The 19,444-nt window shown below is 39.5% G+C and overlaps 1 protein-coding gene across 21 annotated transcripts in view; it reads right to left on the reverse strand.

Annotated features, from left to right (window-relative positions):
• Window positions 1-19,444, reverse strand: part of MBNL1 (muscleblind like splicing regulator 1) — a 176,453-nt gene that overhangs the window by 41,591 nt on the left and 115,418 nt on the right. Inside the window, exon 1 of one of the 21 annotated variants that reach the window (XM_036349112.1) lies at window positions 5,204-5,285. The exons of 19 other annotated variants lie outside the window; for them this stretch is intronic. In XM_036349112.1, coding sequence (XP_036205005.1) covers window positions 5,204-5,218 — 15 coding nt within the window. In that variant the 5' untranslated portion in view covers window positions 5,219-5,285. Of the gene's footprint in view, window positions 1-4,682; window positions 5,157-5,203; window positions 5,286-19,444 lie in introns of those variants that run through there. One more of the 21 variants, XM_036349125.1, reaches the window with a different exon arrangement.

Genomic DNA, 19,444 nt, shown 5'->3' on the forward strand with positions numbered 1-19,444 from the left:
TGTTTAATGCTGACCGTGCTGCTGAATAATTGTGGTTTGACAAATAAAAACAAAGTAAAGAATAACTTAGAATAAACAGCCTTTTCTATGGGATTGCCTAACACCCCAGGGAAAACCACAGGCAGCATACCTTCCTCGGAGAATTCAGGTAAATACGACACTGGTACTTCTCTCTCCAGGTGCAGCTGTCTGGGTTCCCAGCACCCACACCTCAAGAGTCATTTGCAGAATGAATGAAGGGACATGTCTTACAAAATAATTGAAGATGAATTATTCTAACTCTATTCTGGAGACAATAAAGATAACAGAAGGGGGGGGGTGGACTAAATCTAATACCAAACTTTGATTTTGAGTTGCACTAACCGAATGCTGCACTTATTCAGACACCTATAATTTGACTGCACAAGGAAGCGTGCCATGACAAAAGGACCTAAGGTGACATGTTTGGGAGTTTCACCAGGGAAGAAAGAAGATTTGTGTTGAGATTGACACCCTAAAAATCTATACAGTGATAACGTTCTAAAAATCTCAGAGCAGAAATTCCATCAGTATCTAGCGCTTACTTATGCAGATCTGTACGGGAGATACTACTCTACGTCATCCAGAGACTTGGCCTCAAGACATTAAATTGGGCTGTTTGGATTAATGCAAAATATAAATATCAATAAGTTGTTTGTTTGGTTTTTGTATTTCGTTTTTTCAGTTTGAATGCTACAATGCAGTTCCAACAAGTGCCATTTAATTGTACATTTTATCAAACATAGGGTGGTTCAAATAGCAGCTTTGTAACTTACTTGCTGTGTGACCTGTGGAAATTACTTAAGTTCTCTGAGTGGCCAGACCTTTTCAATAGAATAGTAACAATACCATTCACCGCACTGGTGATGTCTGAGTGCCGGGAGCCAGTCCATCCTTGCTGTTTCAAGGGACCTGGCATATATGGCATACTGTTCTTAATATGTTTGCTCACCTTCTTGGCACTATGTGTTTTAACCAAGGTCTCTGAGAAAGGTTGTTTCCCCAGGTAGGGATTTTCCTCTGAAGTTAGGGAGGGAATAAAACCTCTTAACTAAGTGCCAGGTGGGTAATTAATCACTTTAACTACGAACAATCATGCTTAAGCTACATAATCTTTACTCCCTGGAATGGAGATAAGAAACGCCCTAACCTTTGGAATAGAGATTGATAGGATTGGAATCAACTGGTATAAATACAGATGTAACAAGACAGAACTTAGAAGAGAGAACCTACACAGAACCTAGAGACAGAAGAACTTCGCTGGAGAGAACATGGCAAAAGATCCTGGACAGAAACTGGCCTCAGAACCTAGAGACAGAACCTAGCGAGAGAACATGGCAAAAGATCCTGGACTGAACCTGACTACAGAAATTGGCAAGAGAACCTGACTAGAACCTGGTGACTGAACCTGGCTGGAGAACCTGGACAGAACCTGGCTGGAGAACCTAGCGAGGGAACATGGCTACAGAACCTGGCTGGAGAACCTGGAGAACCTAGCAAGAGAACATGGACACAGAACCTGGCTGGAGATCCTAACCAGAACTTCGCTGGAGATCCAGACCAGAACTTGGCTGGAGATCCTGGCTAGAGATCCTGGCTAGGCTGCTGATCAACTGAACGCTGTCTCCGTGTCATTCCTTCTTCGCCGACTCCGTCCACACCTTTGGGGACCCCTGGACCTGCTGGGGTTGGACCCCAGCATCTGAGGATTGAGCAAGATAGCAGGCCAAGCTCATACATGGCTCCAGGTATAACAGGATATCAATAACTATTATTTGTCTCTCTTTTCCTAAGTCTCCAGCAAATCACAAGCAGCAGTTGCTTCATTTAGCACCGTTCTCTGTTAAAAGTGCTAAAAAAAAAAAAATTATAATACAAGTAGCACAACACAAGGACAGTGCATGACAACCATCAGTAATATAATATAAGCTTGGCCCTTAATCATCATTCTGTACTTGCCACACTAAGGAAAAAAATGCTATTTTAATACGTTTCTTACAGTGTTAGGTTTCTGTGGTTTGTTTTTGTTGATTGCACTGAAATCTGATTTTCAGTGAGCTATTAGGCTGACTAGCAGGCTGCATTAAAGAGCCTGTGCCATCAATACCTTAGACTCCATTCAAGGAGGCTTTTTATAGCTTAACTCAACCCAGATTCCAAAGGCATCGCTGTAATACATGAACTATATATTTTAAGGGAATGGAGGAAGTTCAATAATATTGATCCCCGCTGAGTCCATTTTTCTCTAATAATTTTTCTACATCTATAAATTAGAAATAACCTGTCCAAAAAAGTCAACATTCCCCCAACCCCGTAGTCTTAAAAGCCTGTATATGATGAATAATGGTCATTTGAGAGATCAATTGATCAAGTCCCCAATTTTTGAAGTTACAAACTGCTCCACTATGAATTTAAGGATTTTTTTTTTCATTAGTCTTTGAAATTGGCACAAATCTTGTGATTATAACAAGGTAAGATGTATGTTTAGATTAACTGTTTGAGCTTAAAAATAAGTGCTTTGTTAATTCTTAAACATTATAGTTTAATAAAGTATATTTTAAATAATTATATCCAAGCTTATATGTAGAGTATATATCTAAAAATTATGTGTATGTGATACATATATATTTACATAAATTATAGAACAAACATAAAATGGAATGAAAGATGGTTACTTAGAGATATGAAAAAACCACGATTTTTACAAGACATAAAATATTTTTAATATTTACTTAAGAACTCATTAGCAATAAAAAAAGAAAACATCTTACTTAGAAGTTGGTGGAACTTAAATTAAAAAAAAACAACCTTAAAATTCTATTTTAAAAATGAAAAAGAAAACAATTTCCCATTTTTAATTATACTTCCTCCATCTAAAATAAAAGAAATATTGTCATGTATGAGGTCAGAATGTGAGAAGATATCTTATTAAGCTGCCAAAGAATAACTATGTGGTAGGATTATAATTACTGAGTCATATTTGTGCAGATTCTGGAAATAAAAGAGTAATGAATAGATTGCAGGGGTATGAGCTGATACTCATAAGTCTTTTTCAACTTTCACTGGAAATGCTGGTGTTCTGGTAAGACTGTTCAAACTGTAACCATTTATTTCAATTGTTTAAACAAAAATATTTTCTTGGGGACAGATGAGATGTGCAAGAGTTTTAGTGGCACATTCTAGAGATAGTCATTGCTCAGATATGGGCCAGAAATTCTGGCAAAGGTATTTGGTAGCTTCCTATGGAAAATTCTTACTGTTTTTTGGGTTTTTTTTTTCTAGCTATGAAGATACAAATATCTCAGAAAAAATCTGCGAAAGGCGGATAAAAAAATAAAATAAAAAAAGCATTGGCAGTCCAGAAATATAGTTTCATGCATTTCCAAAAATGTTTTCTATGGTTCCACTATGCTTTTAAATCAATTCCTGCATCAATTCTAATAAAAAGCTAAATAAACTTACATATAAAATATCACAGGGGTCCAAGCTTACACTCATAAATTTTTTGCAACTTTCACTGGAAATGCTGGTTTTCCTTAGGAAGTTTCCATGGAGATTTCACTGATTTGATGTCACTGTTTGCTTTGGTTTACAAATAGTATACTGTACAGTATCATAGATATGTATAGTATAGATACTGTTAATAAATCAATACTACATATTTACTATATTTAAATAGTATGGTATACTATATTGTATTGACATATTAAGAGTAATTTTTCTATTAATTTTTTTATTCTCAAATATTGGCCCTTTAACTCAGATAAGTAAATGGGATTTTTTTTTTTTCCTCTTGAAAATTTCCTATTTTTAGTATCATGGCACCCTTGTACTTATTTTAGAGTTTTATCATTTGGAAAGGCAAGAAAATCTTTAAGATCATCTTTGCATCTTCAAACCAGACACGACTTCATGGGCAGCTTAATAAGATGTATTCTCACATTCTGACTCCATACATTAAAATATTCCTTTTACTTTAGGTGGAGGAAGTATAATTAAAAATGGAAAATTAGTTTCATGGGCATTAAACATTTTCTCGTCAACATCTGCTCTGATCTGGTTTTAGGTTAGACTTTTCTACCTATTTAAAGAATCATCTCTCTTACTCAATGGATATTCTAGCACCACTTTAAAGAACATTGCTAAGTTTGATGATGAAGATTCTTGGACATTAAAACCAATAGTGACATTTACAACAACCCAAAATAAACTCAATGCTGACGCAATATCCACGCACTCTAGCTCAAACATCGGGATACTATGACTTTTTCCCCAGAGAACTTGGGAGCTTTTATTGTGCAACTCCCATTAATCATCCTGAAAATGGCATAACTGAAACTCTACACATCTAGATAAGTATTATGTAATAATGCATGAGAGTCGGGTTAGCTGCTGCTGAGGAGGTGGAAAAAGAGAAAAAGGCAACAATCACACACACACACACACACACACACATTCTAGTCACAAAGATACAACTCTTTTCTCCAGCCACTTTTGTCTGTGACAAATCAGATATACACACAACTGTGACAACAAGAGTCCTATCAGCATACAGTTTTAGCTGGTAGTCATCTGAAGAAATCCTAGCCTCCTCAGAGAGGGCCCACAAGAATCATATATTTAGAGTTACTGGTTACAAGATGCTGGAGAAGAAATGGTCTCACTTTTTCCTTATGCCCATGGCCTCCTCCATTCCATAGGACCGTAGGGTGTAGCCATCTCTGAAGTGCCTCAAGCTTTTAATTGGCACCTACTGTCTCCCCTATTCCACAGCCTTCTGAACTCCAAAGCTGAGTCTGGCCAGCATCTCTGAGCCAGCCCCGAGTCTCCATGACCTTGTGAAAGCCCAGTGACATTTCATAGGTGCCAGCATCATGAAGCAGTCCAACATGTGTTGGCTGACTTATTATAGCATCATGAAATTGGAAATGCCAGAGCACTACATGTCTATTCTTTTTTTCAATTGCTTCATTTTTTTTTTTTTTTTTTTTTTCGGTACAGCAACTGTCAGGCTTCTCAACTGTTTGTAGCAGAAACACTTGTGAAGTTTGATGGCATCCGAATCAGACACTTTGCAATCGTGGCTAATAATTGAAAGTCCTAACATTTACATAATAAAGTTTAGTGTTCTATTTGTGGCGCATGCCCTTGAATTGAGAAATACAAAATGTTTTACAAATCGTACCCCATTCATCTTCATACCATGATTAAGTGGATTACAGGGTGACTGTCTCTATTATACTTCTAGAGCTTTCCTGAGAATGAAGAAGAGGTAAACTTCTTAAGTTAAACGCATATAATTTTATTTTCCTTAAAAAAATCTCTTGGAAGAGTTGTTTAATCAGTTCTTTATAGACCCCATTTCAGTGCCTAGTGCATTGAACAAAGCAAAATAAAAAGGTGTTTCACATTATAAGCAACTAATTTTGAAGACTAATCCATGTGGTATTTCTGAAGTGGAATAGAAAAAACAGATTCTCTTATAAATTTCAGTTTATCTGTCATTCTTTTATTTTCTCCCTCAGCAACACCAGTATTATAGGATCAACTATTTTTTTCTACCGAGAAGAAATAATCTGAATACCAAACAAGTTTAAATTTTGCTTCACATTATCCATTTCGACAAGCAGTTTCTTGGATTAGCAGTGGATTCCACTGGCCTGGCCTCTGTGATTCGAATATAGCACAGATATGGTGTTTTTATATAGAAAAGATATATGAAATGAAAAATATGAAGTTAGAAATAGAGAGAGGATGGTAGGTTTTTAACGGGCGAGTATTTTATTTAGCAATATAAAAGAAACTGAAGAAAATCAAAGGGGTGAAATGGGTTGGTAAAGTCAGTTGATATATCGGTACCACAGATCCTACACATGCCTACAAATATAGGGGGAAACCCTGTTCTTATATATCTGGAAACATAACACAACATTAGTTATGATAAACTTTAAAGTACAATATTATGGAGTGTTTTCAAAGTCCCATTTCAATATTCCCACTGTAAATCTTCCGTCAAAGTCTACCAGAGGGGAACATGGATATTATGTATATGATTAGTGCTTAAATAATTTCCCAAACTATGACAGATGTCCCAAATGCTGGCTGTCAGTTTTATACAGAATTTGCTGCATCACACTGCTCTCCTAATCTTTTAGAAACATTCTTTTTGGCCAAATATCAATTCTTTCCCCCAATTTTTTCATTCGGACTCCTCCAAATACCTCTTGGCTTCCCTAACAGAACACAAATGCGGCTTTCTGACCTCACAAATCCCGCCTCCCGTCTGACCATGAAGTGCTACCGCTTCAGACAAACAACAATGACAGAGCAGGAAGGAGCGATGAGGTGACAAAGGTCCCTCCCCACTGCTGACCACTGTCTCCTTCAGACAGATCAACTTTGTACTTGCACACAATGTGCTCAATGACGCCGGCTCCGTCCCTGTGGGGCAAGCTCTCCCCTCCCCCCAGCCCCATGACAATTTGCTAAAATTGTGCACAGCCATCAGCTCTCTGACTCCAGGCTGCAGGGAGGAGAGAGGCCATTGGCTCAGGAGCCCAGGAGGCGTCTCCATGGGATGCTGACTGCAGCGGCACGGGCAGGCAGGGTGGGAAAAAAATCTTCCCAAGTCAAAAACCAGCATCATAATCCCAGTTATCTGAGCCTGTCTCCCAGCCCCACCCCAGAGACTGCCAATCAATGGCTTTCTAGGGCAGGTCCGAAAATATCAAAAGAGTAACATTCAACCCAAGTTACTGAAAAATTGTCACGGGGGCTAAAAGTGGAAAGTTGTGGGATTTTTTAGAAAGAATTCATATGCTTCTAATAGCTTTGAGTAGCTTTTTGGGGAATGAGCCATATGAACAATAAACAAATAAATGAAAATAGGTGCTGATAAGCTAGGGGACTCTTACAAAACACCTATCGGGTGAGGTTCTAAGGCAGAAAGGTACTGAAGTCAGCGCTTAAGCCTATCGAACAAGCTTAATCAGCACGGGCGCTCCATGCTAAGAAGCTGCAGAGGGTATTCTTACTGGCTTATTTAGGATATAAAGTATGGAGATGTTGGGCCTCGCAGGAACACAGCCATGGCAACACTGGTTTTTAATGAGCCAGCGTGCGAGCGGAACGGGGACAAGCACAGACGGCTGTCACATGATGTTTTTCTCTCGCTATCATATCAACAACATTTAGGCAGAAAGCCCAGATCTGCTAAGCACCCGGCTTGGGTGCACTGAGTCAAGCAACGTATCCAAGCATTTCACACTCTACCTCTGGCTAAAGCTGGTGGCCCTCAGGAAAAATGGAGGTTTTACCTTCCTTGGCACTTTGCCCTTGCCTCTGAACTAAGAGGGTTACTTGGCTTTACTGTGCAATGTGTACATGTCTTCATCCCTAGGGAATGCCTCTAGCAGGGGCTCAAGCCTCAACCTTCTGCCCACAGCCCAGGCCAGGCCAATATGCCCTTGAACTCAGACCCAACCTTGTGCCCACAGCCTGGGCTGGGCCAATATGCCCATGAACTGCTTGCCTCGGGAATGAGTGCTGACTAGAGTTCAGAGTATAAGATATTCTGTCCCATAACATACTTTTCTAACGTGCCTCTGCACCTTCTCCAGGACCTCCTCAGGACCTGCACACGTGGTACCCATTTTCTCTTCATCCAATGACATTTTCCTGTTTTTCCTACTCTCCTCCCATTGGCTCCTTTTCCAGGGACCTTCTTAGTACTGTTATCCAACCACAACTCTCTGCTCTACTCCCACCCTCATAAGAAATAGGGACACTTAGCTGTGTCCATACCATGTGGGCTTCTCACACACACAGGCCTCAGAGAGCTATAGGTTAAGAGCTATCTGGGGACTCGACATAAGAATGCCTCACAGCCCCAGCTGGATGGTCACACGGGCTGGAATCAGAGAGGGGTGCAAATGCCAACTCTGACATGTATTAGCCCAACCTCACTGAACGGCAACTTCCTCTTCTATAAAATGGAAGAGAAGCAAACCATTCTAGGGATGGTGTATTAAATGAAGGAATGAATACAAGAGCCTCAGTCATGGTCTGGTACTCAGTAAACGGAAATCACTGGGCCCCTCTCACTCTCCTCGCACTCTCCTCCCATCCCTGGAAACTTACACACACACACACACACACACACACACACACACACACACACACACACACACGTGCTGTGACTCAGGCCCACTTCTCGAGATACGCTCACTCGAAAGCATCCTTCCTCCTCTTCCCTCACCCTCCCCTCTGGGCAGAATCCCTCAGCTCACCATCCAGTTAGAATCTCTGTTACTGATGGAGCCCCCACTGAGCCTCTAGTGGTCGAGGATGGCAATCACTACCCAGGAGCCTGGACTTACTGTCCCTGTCTCGCTCACCAGCTCTGTGACCTCCCACAGGTCTCAACCTCATAACCAAACAGGGGCCTCCTTTATGACACTGAGTCCAACTCATACAGCTCCTGGGGGCTGGAGAAAGCTCTGCCAGTGCCCAAGGTGAGGACTAAGAAACCAGGCATCTGTGTTTTAAAAGGGGTTGATAACAAAAGGAAACCGTTTTCAGAGGTGACACATGATTTTACGAGAGGTGACCCTTTTCAGATGTCACTTTCTGAGGACACGTTGCCTTTCACTTCCCCTCCCTTCCTCCTCTTTCTTTCCCTGCCAGGAAGAATAAACTCCCCAGTGAATTCAGCACCTGTCAAGTTGCATTACAGATAATTTCTACAAGTCTGTCCACCCCTCCTGATTAAGAACTTGTTAAAGACTGGACTAAATTTCATTTAGCAACCTAAGCATTTTTAGCAACTGCTTGTAGAATGAATAAGCACTTTTGAATAGTGGAAGGCACTTCCAGTGTTCTAGCTAGCACATCACCAAGACAACCTCTAATGCACAAGCCCTTGGTCCTCCGTCATGGCTATGCATTACAAATACAAGAAGCCACAACCCCCAGAAATTCTGATTTAATTGATCTTGGCTGGGTCTCAGGCAAGCTCTCAGATGATTCTAAGGACTACTACTCTGAGGTCCATCGGTTAGTCTATATAGACCAGTGATGGCGAACCTATGACACGCGTGTCAGAGGTGACACGTGAACTCATTTTTTTTGGTTGATTTTTCTTTGTTAAATGGCATTTAAATATAAAAAATAAGTATCAAAAATATACGTCTTTGTTTTACTATGGTTGCAAATATCAAAAAATTTCTATATGTGACACGGCACCAGAGTTAAGTTAGGGTTTTTCGAAGTGCTGACAGGCCGAGCTCAAAAGGTTCACCATCACTGATATAGACCAATACACATTCTCAGTCACACATCAAACACCGTCACAATCACAATCACTTTCCTACAGTTCATTTAAACCCAGCGTGTTCGCCAGTGACTTCCAGATAACTGCTAATGCTATCTGTCAATTGCCTGATACTTCTGTTTCTAAGCTGTCTGTTTTCCTCACAGCTCTTTTCCCAGACCATGGGCGAAAGGCCACTCTTGAGCAGGAGGCTGTATAAAAAGAACCACTGCCTTTTGTTTTCTTAGGTACATTACTCCAGAACAAAGCCTGCAGGCCAGCCACACCTCTGGCCAAAAAGAAAGTTGCCTCCAAACACCTGATTCATTAGAAGCAAAAGACCTCATGGGAAAAAGAGGATCAAGGGATCCAGGTCACCTATGTACCCATGAGAGACCTTAAGTGTTCTTTTTCTATTTACTCAACATAGATGGTACACTAAAGAAGGAGCGTGTCAATGACATTGATTTTAGTTGAGTAATAATAGACCTTATACAATTGAGCTTCATTTTCATCTGTGTGGGTAAGAGGTCTTAGGTGGTTCCCAGATTCACTTGAGAATGTGGCTTTTACAATTCAAGTATAAGTTTCCTAACCTAAAGTTAAAATGTTCACACAAAATTTTAAGTAAGAATATAAGAATTCTCCACAGACTTGTTGGCATCTGCTTTCGAAGGCCATCAGGGCAGAATGCTTTCTCTGATGGTGACCTCCTCAGTGTCCTGTTCAGATGCAATACAATGTCTATCATTATCACAACAACATCTATCATCTGTTCTCAGGGCAATTCCAAGAAGTGATTCTTATCAGCCTTCTGATAAGGAGGCGTCCAGCTGTTTATTATCCCATGAACAGCTCCAAGGATAGAAATTGATAATATGGGCTGCCCCCATTAGAAATCATCAAAAATAAAATAAAGTTTTTTTGTGTGTTTCTTGTAATGAGTTTATGGACTTGTTCTAAAAGAGCTAGATTTGCGCTTAGGTCAGAAATATAGTGTGTTGTGTGCATGCACACATGTGCACACATAGGGGAGAGAGAAAGCAGAACAGAACAAATACTTCATTGTCTCCTAATATAACCCAAAAAGTAAGTTAGCAGGTAGGAAGTGAATAGATGAGGCCAGAGAGTAAAATAAAATAAATGTGGAAGTGGTCTTGCCTTGAATATGATTTATACTAAATCTTGTTATCTTCCAGAATAACTCATTTACACATTTATTCACCAACTACGTGCTGAGACCTTTCATGTGTTCACTGCTATGGGGCAGTGGAGACACAAATTGAATCAGACACAGTCTATGAAAGGAAATAAAGCATGCACATAACTAAAATATAAGGCTAGGAGGCAAAAGTGTCATAAGGGGCATTCAGATAATGAGTTCTCATACTTTGAAGGAAAAAGAGAATGTTTCCAATTTAGAAGAATCAAATAATAGATTTGAAGAAGAGGTGGAATTCATACATGAGGAGTTATATCTCCAGGTAGAGAAAAACAGCATAATTTGAAGCACTGATGACAAGTAATAAATCTGTAATAAGAGCTGTGGGAAATAAGTTTGAAAAGTAGACTGAGTCTAACTTAGCCTAATTTTAAAAAGTGAGTTAAAGATTGTCTACTTCCATCTGCAGGCCAGGGAGAGTCACTGAATGGGGCCAGGGACAATGTTAGCAAAGCTGTACTTCCTGAATTCACCAGGCAGGAGCACAGGTGGGCTGACCTGGCAGGGAGCCTGCGGAGGGTGACCAATTAAGGTAATTATTTCAATAGTCCAGGCAATAATTAACACAGACCTGACCATTCTCCAGATAATCAGCCCAGACCCATCTTTCTCACAATCTCCTACCCCACTCCTAATGCACTCAAACACAAATGCTTTCTCTCTCTCTCTTCTCTCTCCCGCTCCCTCTCCCTCTCTCCCTCCCTCTCCCTCTTTCCCTTCCTCTCTCTGCCATGCTAGGTTCCATCTTTTGTACAAGATATTACTTTGTCCATGTAGATCCACCTATTAAGACACTATGCCCCCCTTTTTTAGGGGGGAGGGGAGTTGGTTAACTTCTAGTTACAGTTAAATGTCACCTCCACCAGGAAGTTGTCTTAAAACTTCAAGTCTTTGTTTAACATTCTTCTAGCTGATTTCAGAGCATTCACTACACTTTATCACCTGGTTTATCAGTTGTCTGTTTCCATCATTAGACCAGGCTCAAAGATGCTAAGAAGATGTTTATTTTCCAGTTGCATTCCCAAAACAGATCACTTAGAATAGCTTTAGGCTCCTAACAGGTGTGAACGCACTGAATGAATATGTAAAGGAGACTTATAAAGCAGAATATACATTTTATAATATATATATATGCGCATATATGCATGTACATATAGATAACATGTGTTAACTATATGTCTAACTTCCCAACACACCTCTAGAATGGTGCTTTTGCAAAACCTAGTAATGTTTTGAAAATGCACATTAATTAACTGCCAAATTAAGCTTTATTATTTTGCAATTTCTTGCAACATAACAGGAAATTTCTGGTTCAATCATCAGCCCATTATTCTATGTGTCATTGTTTCCTTTATACCAGATAAAAATGGGACTCCATACTATATTCACATGAGAAAGGAATATAGGGTAATTGTAACTTCGATTACTCAGATAGGAAAATGTTACTGAGAAATGTCAAACTGATAGCTTAGCAAAAATTCTGATGCATTGATCAAGGGGTGTACCAATAAAATGAAACTGAAAATGTTTGGGTTTTTTTTCCCTATTGTAGTAGTTTTGTTAAAATAACCATTTTACATGCTTCCTGGCTTCACAAAAACCAAAGACAATAAAAAACAAAGTTCATGTTTGCCTCATTTTATTCCACTAGAACTTGATACTGATAATTTTAATGTATATTTTCTGATTGTGACATACTCATCTATAATATTTGAAAATAACAATTTTATTACCCACATTAAGAGAATCCGACCATATTGTAAAATCAAACATAAAAGGCCTTTTATTAAATTAAAAGGAATTGTGCTAAATTGGTGTAGAACATTTTTCCAAAACAATTTCAATGAATCATAATTACATGATTAAGTTCCAAATTATCCAAAAGAGGTTTAAGTCTCCACGTGCAACTATTTTTAGCTATTTTTGAAATTATGCTTTTGGGGTTTTTGTGTGTTTATTTTTTTAATTTAATTGTTAGCACTTACCCATAAGTCAAAATAATTTCAAATTTTATTTTTCAAAGTTATCTTTGTTGTTGAAAATATTACAGCTATCTTTCCCCCCCCCCTTTTTTTTTTCAAATTTCATTTTAAATGTTGTGGCTCCTGATTTACAACAAATTTATCTTGTACTATTATTGGGACAACTGTTTTTTTGGTTTATTTTAACTTTTTAAATAAATTGTGGTATAAAAAGGACCATTATTGAGGGAGTTTGTTTTCAACATTCATCTAGAAGAGAAGAAAATTGCCTTTAAACAAATGAACTGATTGTGTAAACAAAAATAAGTTGTTTAAAACCAGTATTCTACATTATAAACTACCAGGGTTTGCTAAAGCAGACTTGCTTATGTGTGGAAGGAGGCAGCCCCCCTCCCCCGACTCCCCCCTGCCCAAGAGTGAGCTGGTGAAATTATTGGAGCCCATGGAACACACAGCAGGAAAAGATTTACATAATGTGTTAGTCAACACTGTTATTTTAGGGAAAGATTAAATAGAGTACCATGAAAGGACCAAGAAATACCTAAATAGATTCAAGTAAAAATTACAAATTATCAATAGCCTTATTATTTATGCATAAAACATATCACCAATCATTTGAGAATAAGCAGGTCTTGGAATACCAATGTTCTTATACCTCAGATTGTCTAATTTGGGTAAACTTTCAGATCAGATCATCCATTTTTAACAGTATATCACATGCTATTACCTGAGCTTAAAAGCTGCCTTGTTATATTTCCTTCTTGTGTAGTTTTGCCAGTTCACTACTTATTGAGGCTATCCTCTGTCATTTCTCCTTTTGCTGTCTTTCGAATGACATATTTAAAACTATACTACACCTCCATGTTTTTTTTTTTCCCCTTCACTATACTTCTATGAGTCTACTATGTAAAAACATTTGCTGACTCGCCACAGCCCACTTCTCCTACTTCACTTTTCATAAATTAAGCACTCTGCTCACACAAGTGAACAGATGGTTCATTAAAATAAGCAGGTAATCCCCAAAATTCCTTTTTGAAATTTTTAACCAACCTCTCTCTTTTTGTAGATCCAATGACCTACAAAAAAAAAAAAAAAAAAAAGTGGGGGGGCAGACCATAAAGCATAACATAGGACACATTTCAGAAAGTGGATTATCAACACTATGCAGTGCGTCCTCTGATACCAAGGTGGACAAAGTGCCGAGAAAAACAGGCGGGAATGAAGCACTTTCACAATCCTTCTCAATGAATCTCACAATGACCATCTGAGAAGTGGCATCAGCTACACGATGCTGGTGGGGAAGGCTCACAGAGGTCAAAGGACTTCTCCAGGATCAAGAGTAATAAACACAGTGTAAGTCTCAAAGTCAGGTGTGAGGCCAAGTCTGAGGATGTTGTGCTCTGTAACGGCGCTGGCTTTCCAGGACACCCAAAGCCAGGTGGTCTTAACAGATACAATGGCAGTAAGTCAAACCACGCCGGTGGGAATATTCAGGCTATTCAACAGACAATGGCCACACCAACCTAACAGGGACGAAGACTTGTCCAGGGGAGGTACCGTACTTTTCCGTGTATAAGACGCCCCATATATAAGACGCCCCCCCCCCCAACCCCCCGGCCTTTTCCAACCCAAATGAAGGAATCAATATTTTGCTGGTTTTCCTCTATGGCCTTCTTCTTTTCTGGCATCTTAAGGAGTTGTTCTTCCTGTTTTCTCCACTGTCTGATCACACACTCAGTGGGAGGAGGTCCAAATTGTCTCTCTGCAGCTCTATGTCCATGCTCTTTTGCATAGCTGATTACATTCAGTTTGAATGTTGCAGAGTAAGACAATTGCTTACTGATATTTATCTTTTTATTTTTTTGACACCTTTATGGGCCCAGAAAGCTCCGGTCCCTATTGCATCTGCGCACTCTCCACCTCCACCTCCAATTACAGCATCAACTGATATCAGTAACAATAAGGTTCATGATTGGAGGAAGCCTGATTGACAAGGTATGGGCAGCTACACACCCAAGTAACTCCCCTCTCGGCTGACTTCCTTGTATAAGATGCCCTTCAATTTTCAATCTAACAATTTTAGAAAAAAAATAGTGTTTTATACACAGAAAAATATGGTAAGTTCAGAGAGTTTAAGGCAAAGTGGAAGTAACTTAAAAGCCTGGTCAAGAAATCTGCAAGCAAAAATTATCCATTCATTGAATGCTTTTGTTGAGGCCTATGTGAAGTTCAGGAAGACTTGGTCCTAGGCTATAGAAAGACGGCACTCATGAAACAAACTCAAGTGTGATGACTGTTCATCTGGTTACGTGGTACCTAACAATCTAAGACAAAACAGTTGCACTACACTACTCAAGTGGGTTAACAAGGTAAGCTAGCACACAAATGGCCTCTGTGAAATTTATTAAGTCCCAAAATGGTAGAGAAGAAAAAACAATCAAAGGATAATCAGGACTATCCTGCAGTTGAGTTTTAAATAATGGTATTACTCTATAAGGAAATGAAAATGAACTTGGTCTTCTAAGCCTGAAGCAATAAAATATCTGCTTTGAAACCTTACATTTATAATAAAAACATTTCTCACAAAATAAAAACTATGCATATTGTTGTTCTACAAATTTATGAACATAGTTAAAATACAAGGCAAGAAAATGAACTGTGAATGATGGGGGAAGGGGGACATTACTGTTTATTGTCTATGCTTTTCCAGGCAGAGCAGTGGATATAACCCACTTAGTCCACTCAAGTCCTCCTGAGTCCAGCTCCGCCTGCCCTGCCCTGTTTATCTCCTTCTCAGCACTGGTTGTACCTGCCGTTAAGCTGCTTATTTATGTTTACTGACTGAGTGACTGAGTCCACAGGAAATGTAAGATCCACAAAGGCAGGGCCTTGTCTCCCACCTGCTCAGAGTGAGCCACAGTGTTGAATAAAGGGAAGAACAGATCTCACATGGTCCTCCCTGCCATCTATGAGGAGAGTACTATTGCCCCATCTTGCCCCAACTTTGCTGATGAGGATTCGGAGATCCTGTGAAATTAAGTAATTTGTACAAAGTCACAAACTAAAGCGATGGAGACTCATCTGCCTGATTCACATGTACTGTATGAACACAGTTGGCAGGCTGCATTTCGAATGAAAACAATCTCAAGCTGAAATTCAAATAGCCAGTGGTGTTTAAAATACGGCAATTAAGAAAACCTCTGACTTTTTTTACCATATTTATGTGTGTGTGTGTGTGTGTGTGTGTGTGTGTGTGTGTGTGTGTGTGTGTGGTGTATGTATACTAGAGGCCTGATGCACGAAATTCATGCAAGGGTAGGCCTTCGCAGCCCTGGCTGCCTCGCGGCCCCGCCCCCTGCCCACTGGTTGTTCTGGAAGGGCGTTTGGGAAGGTTGTTCCACCTTCTGGTCTAATTAGCATATTAGCTCTTTATTGTATAGGATATAGTAAAGTATAGTCAGAGAGACTTCTTATATCTATCACCAGAGTACACATTTAGTTATACCATGGATTTCACACAATTGACTATGACACTTTGCAAATCATAAAGAAAGTTGTCTATGTTACCCCTTGGGAAAAACTCAGTTTTGCACCCAATGTATTAGTGTTGAGACTGCAAAGATAATAGCAGGTCTCAGTGGTTCACACTTTGGAAGAAATTGTGAAGAAAACCTATCTGATCATCTTGGTTCCTCTTGGAAAACCATGTAGGATGAACAGAATGTTAGTGATAAAAATAGATTCATACTAAATTGGTTACTCACAATAACTGTTAAAAAAACTCTGTAAATGAGATAACACTTTTCAGTGAGGTTCTTAGAAAAAATTATTTAAGATGTTTTTTTATACATCCTACTGAAAGTGATAATATCTCTGAAGACTCTGAGAAAGAAATGACTCATTAAGAAAACAATTCCTACAAAAAAAACTGGTGAATTATATATAATATTCAGATTTGCTGTGCCAACTATTGTGCATACATAAGAATGAGGAACATACAGCTATAATTTTGCTAATAAACTTATTTACATTGATCTGTTAACATATATTGGATATCTATTAGCTTATCGTTATGTTGGGTGACAGGATAAAAAAAGGAATACAAAATGCAATTCCTATAGGAAAAGAGAGTCAGACATAGGAGACATCCATGAAAGTTGACTTCCTGAGCAACACCCCCAATAAGAGGTATGAATAAAGTGGGTTAAATGGCCTAAGGATATTCTCTCAGACCTGAGAGGATTCACATTCTACCTTACCATTCATTCTCTTGAGAAGGTAAGTCAATATCAAGAGACTATTATCTCTTTGCTGCCCGTTTGTGGTGGTTCAAATCTGAGAAAGTGAAAGGGCTAGAGTTGCCATGCCCATTAAAAGCACTCTGGAACCTGACATTAGTTTTGGATCTCAAAAAGTCCTCTAGGATAGATTCTCCCTGCAAGACAATTGGTGGTTTTAATCTTCATTACAGACTTAAAAGCTGTCCAATGGCCATGAGCCCCTTCTGTGCAAACTCTATTGGGAATACTATGCCGTGCTTTCTAAGATCTTAGAGCTCAGTAGGCATGGCTGCAGAAGGGAGCTGAGGAGGAGCGACAAGAGACATGGAGACAGACCACTAAGGGTTGGGTGGGTAGGACAGCGATGCTTATGTATAGGAGTTCTGTTCCTTTCCTATGGCATCTAGGTAAGAGACTCTGGACTCCTTCTAGGAGGTACTTCAAAGAAAGAAGATGACACCACTCTAGACATTTCGAAGCTAAGGCAACAAATTGTACATGGCACTAAAATGCTAAAAAAAAAAAAAAAATGTAACAGACCATCTGCACGTTAGAAACAGATGAAGAGGCTTTGAGATTTTCTACTTGGATGAATTCTCAGGAATATTTTTGCATCTTAGATGCAGTTTTCCTTACATTCCTGCTGAAAGTGGGAGTAGCTACCTTTCGGGAGAACCTGACGGCTTTGGCAGAGTGCTGAGACCTTCTGAAAGGCTGCTTTTGTAATGGATGTGCCTTCTTCCTGTGTCTTTCCCACCCTGCCATTATGGCTCAGCCAATTAAAGCTATTACATAATTTGCCAAAAATAGAAAGGGGTTAGTGGAGAAGAAATGTTAAAGGAGATATATATTCAAAAATTAACAATTAACTCTTTGAGCTCAGCTGGTGTGGCTCAGTGATTGAGCATGGACCCATGAACCAAGAGATCACTGTTCCGTTCCCAGACAGGGCCCATGCCCAGATTGCTGGCTCAATCCCCAATAAGGGGAGTGCAGGAGGCAGCCGATCAATGATTCTCTCTCATCATTGATGTTTCTATCTCTCACTCTCTCTCTCTCCCTTCCTCTCTGAAATCAATAAAAAACATATTTAAAAAAATTAACACTTTGAAGGTATGGTACATCCTGTAGCTACTTAAGAAGAACAGAAATTCTGGGGCAGTTGGTTATTCAAAGAGGCAGAAGTAGGGTTAAGTATGTGGATTTGCAAAAGCATTCCACGCATTTTTTGAGTTTTGAAATAGCACATGAAATGCAAATATGTATAAAAGGCTCAGTTTGTTGAGCTCTGCCCCCATTAACACCACTGCCATGGGTCTCTTGTCAATTTTAGTTCTCAACTTTTGTCTCAGAAAGAGGTTCTGAAATTTTTCACAGAAGCAATATGTGGCAATAAGAAGTGAAGCGCATATTACTATGGGTACAATATTACCTAAGGAGGGATTGCATTTTTAAAAATAAGGCCCATCTTTGGGGACCTCTTCATATTGCATTATATAAAGAAAAAAGAAGTCTTTATGCAACTACTATTTGCTATTTATAAATCTCAACTGCCTCTCCAGAATGTAAACATGCTTTTCTCTTTTTTGCTAAATGACAGGACTTCATGATGCTCCCTATGTTTGTAACCCAGGCTCAGTAAAATAAATGCTTAAAAGCAGTTTGCAATTCATTCAGATGATAGGAGCTAAGACAGTGCCAATACGTTCCCAATTCCCTGCAAACTCAGCCTTCCCCACCAAACAGAATTGGAAAGCATTCATCAGAATTTTTAAAATGTGTTTCCCTGTGAGTTGGGGATAGGAAGGGGATAGACAAACAGCTTCGTCACGCCTGAGGCAATGGTATGCTACTTCTCCCTGCTTCCAATTGGGACGTCAGCCCTTTGCTGATCAAGTCGGAGTTTTCATCGCTAACGCATACTTTGTTTCTCATCTTGACTTATGCCAAGGCGTTGCGTATGGGAACTATCACTGCAATAACACCTGGCAAACGCTTAGTTGGATGCTACACAAATAACACCACGTCAGGCATGGGCAAAATGCACAGAAAATAAGAAAGCATGCAAAATGTAACCCCCCTCCCCCCCAATGCTGACAACCTTCTTCCCAAAAATCTCCTAGAACTGTACGAAGCATTAATGTTCCCCATGTGACTCTCAGGCAAGTTGCAGGAACCACGTTTTCAAGTGAAAATGACAAGGTCAAGAAGAAGAGGCTTCATAGGCATGAGGAGCTGGAGGAAGAAATGGGAATGTGGGAAGAAGGTCAAGCATCTGAAGGCCAATGTCATACATCTGTGAACGGAAGCTTAAGCAGTCACATAACACATCCGGTCCTAGCTGTGAAGACTTCCGATTTAAAAGTTGGGACCATCATTACCCAGTCTAGGGAAGGTTTTTATTTCTTCAAGAAAGATGGTGCTTATGTGTAATATTAGGCTGTGAGGTTCCTTTACCACTGATTAAGGAGACAGCACTTAATAGTGGAAACCAAAGATATATTCATGTTCAAATGCCAGCTATGTGACCAACTTCATGCACACCACATTATCCTCTGGACCTCAGTTTCCTCATCAGTAAAATGGGAATAACTATGTAATTTACAAAGTGAAAATGTATGTAAAGCCAGTA

Source organism: Myotis myotis, unplaced genomic scaffold (genome assembly GCF_014108235.1).
Source record: "Myotis myotis isolate mMyoMyo1 unplaced genomic scaffold, mMyoMyo1.p scaffold_m19_p_2, whole genome shotgun sequence".
In the NCBI taxonomy this organism is placed as follows: Eukaryota; Metazoa; Chordata; class Mammalia; order Chiroptera; family Vespertilionidae; genus Myotis; species Myotis myotis.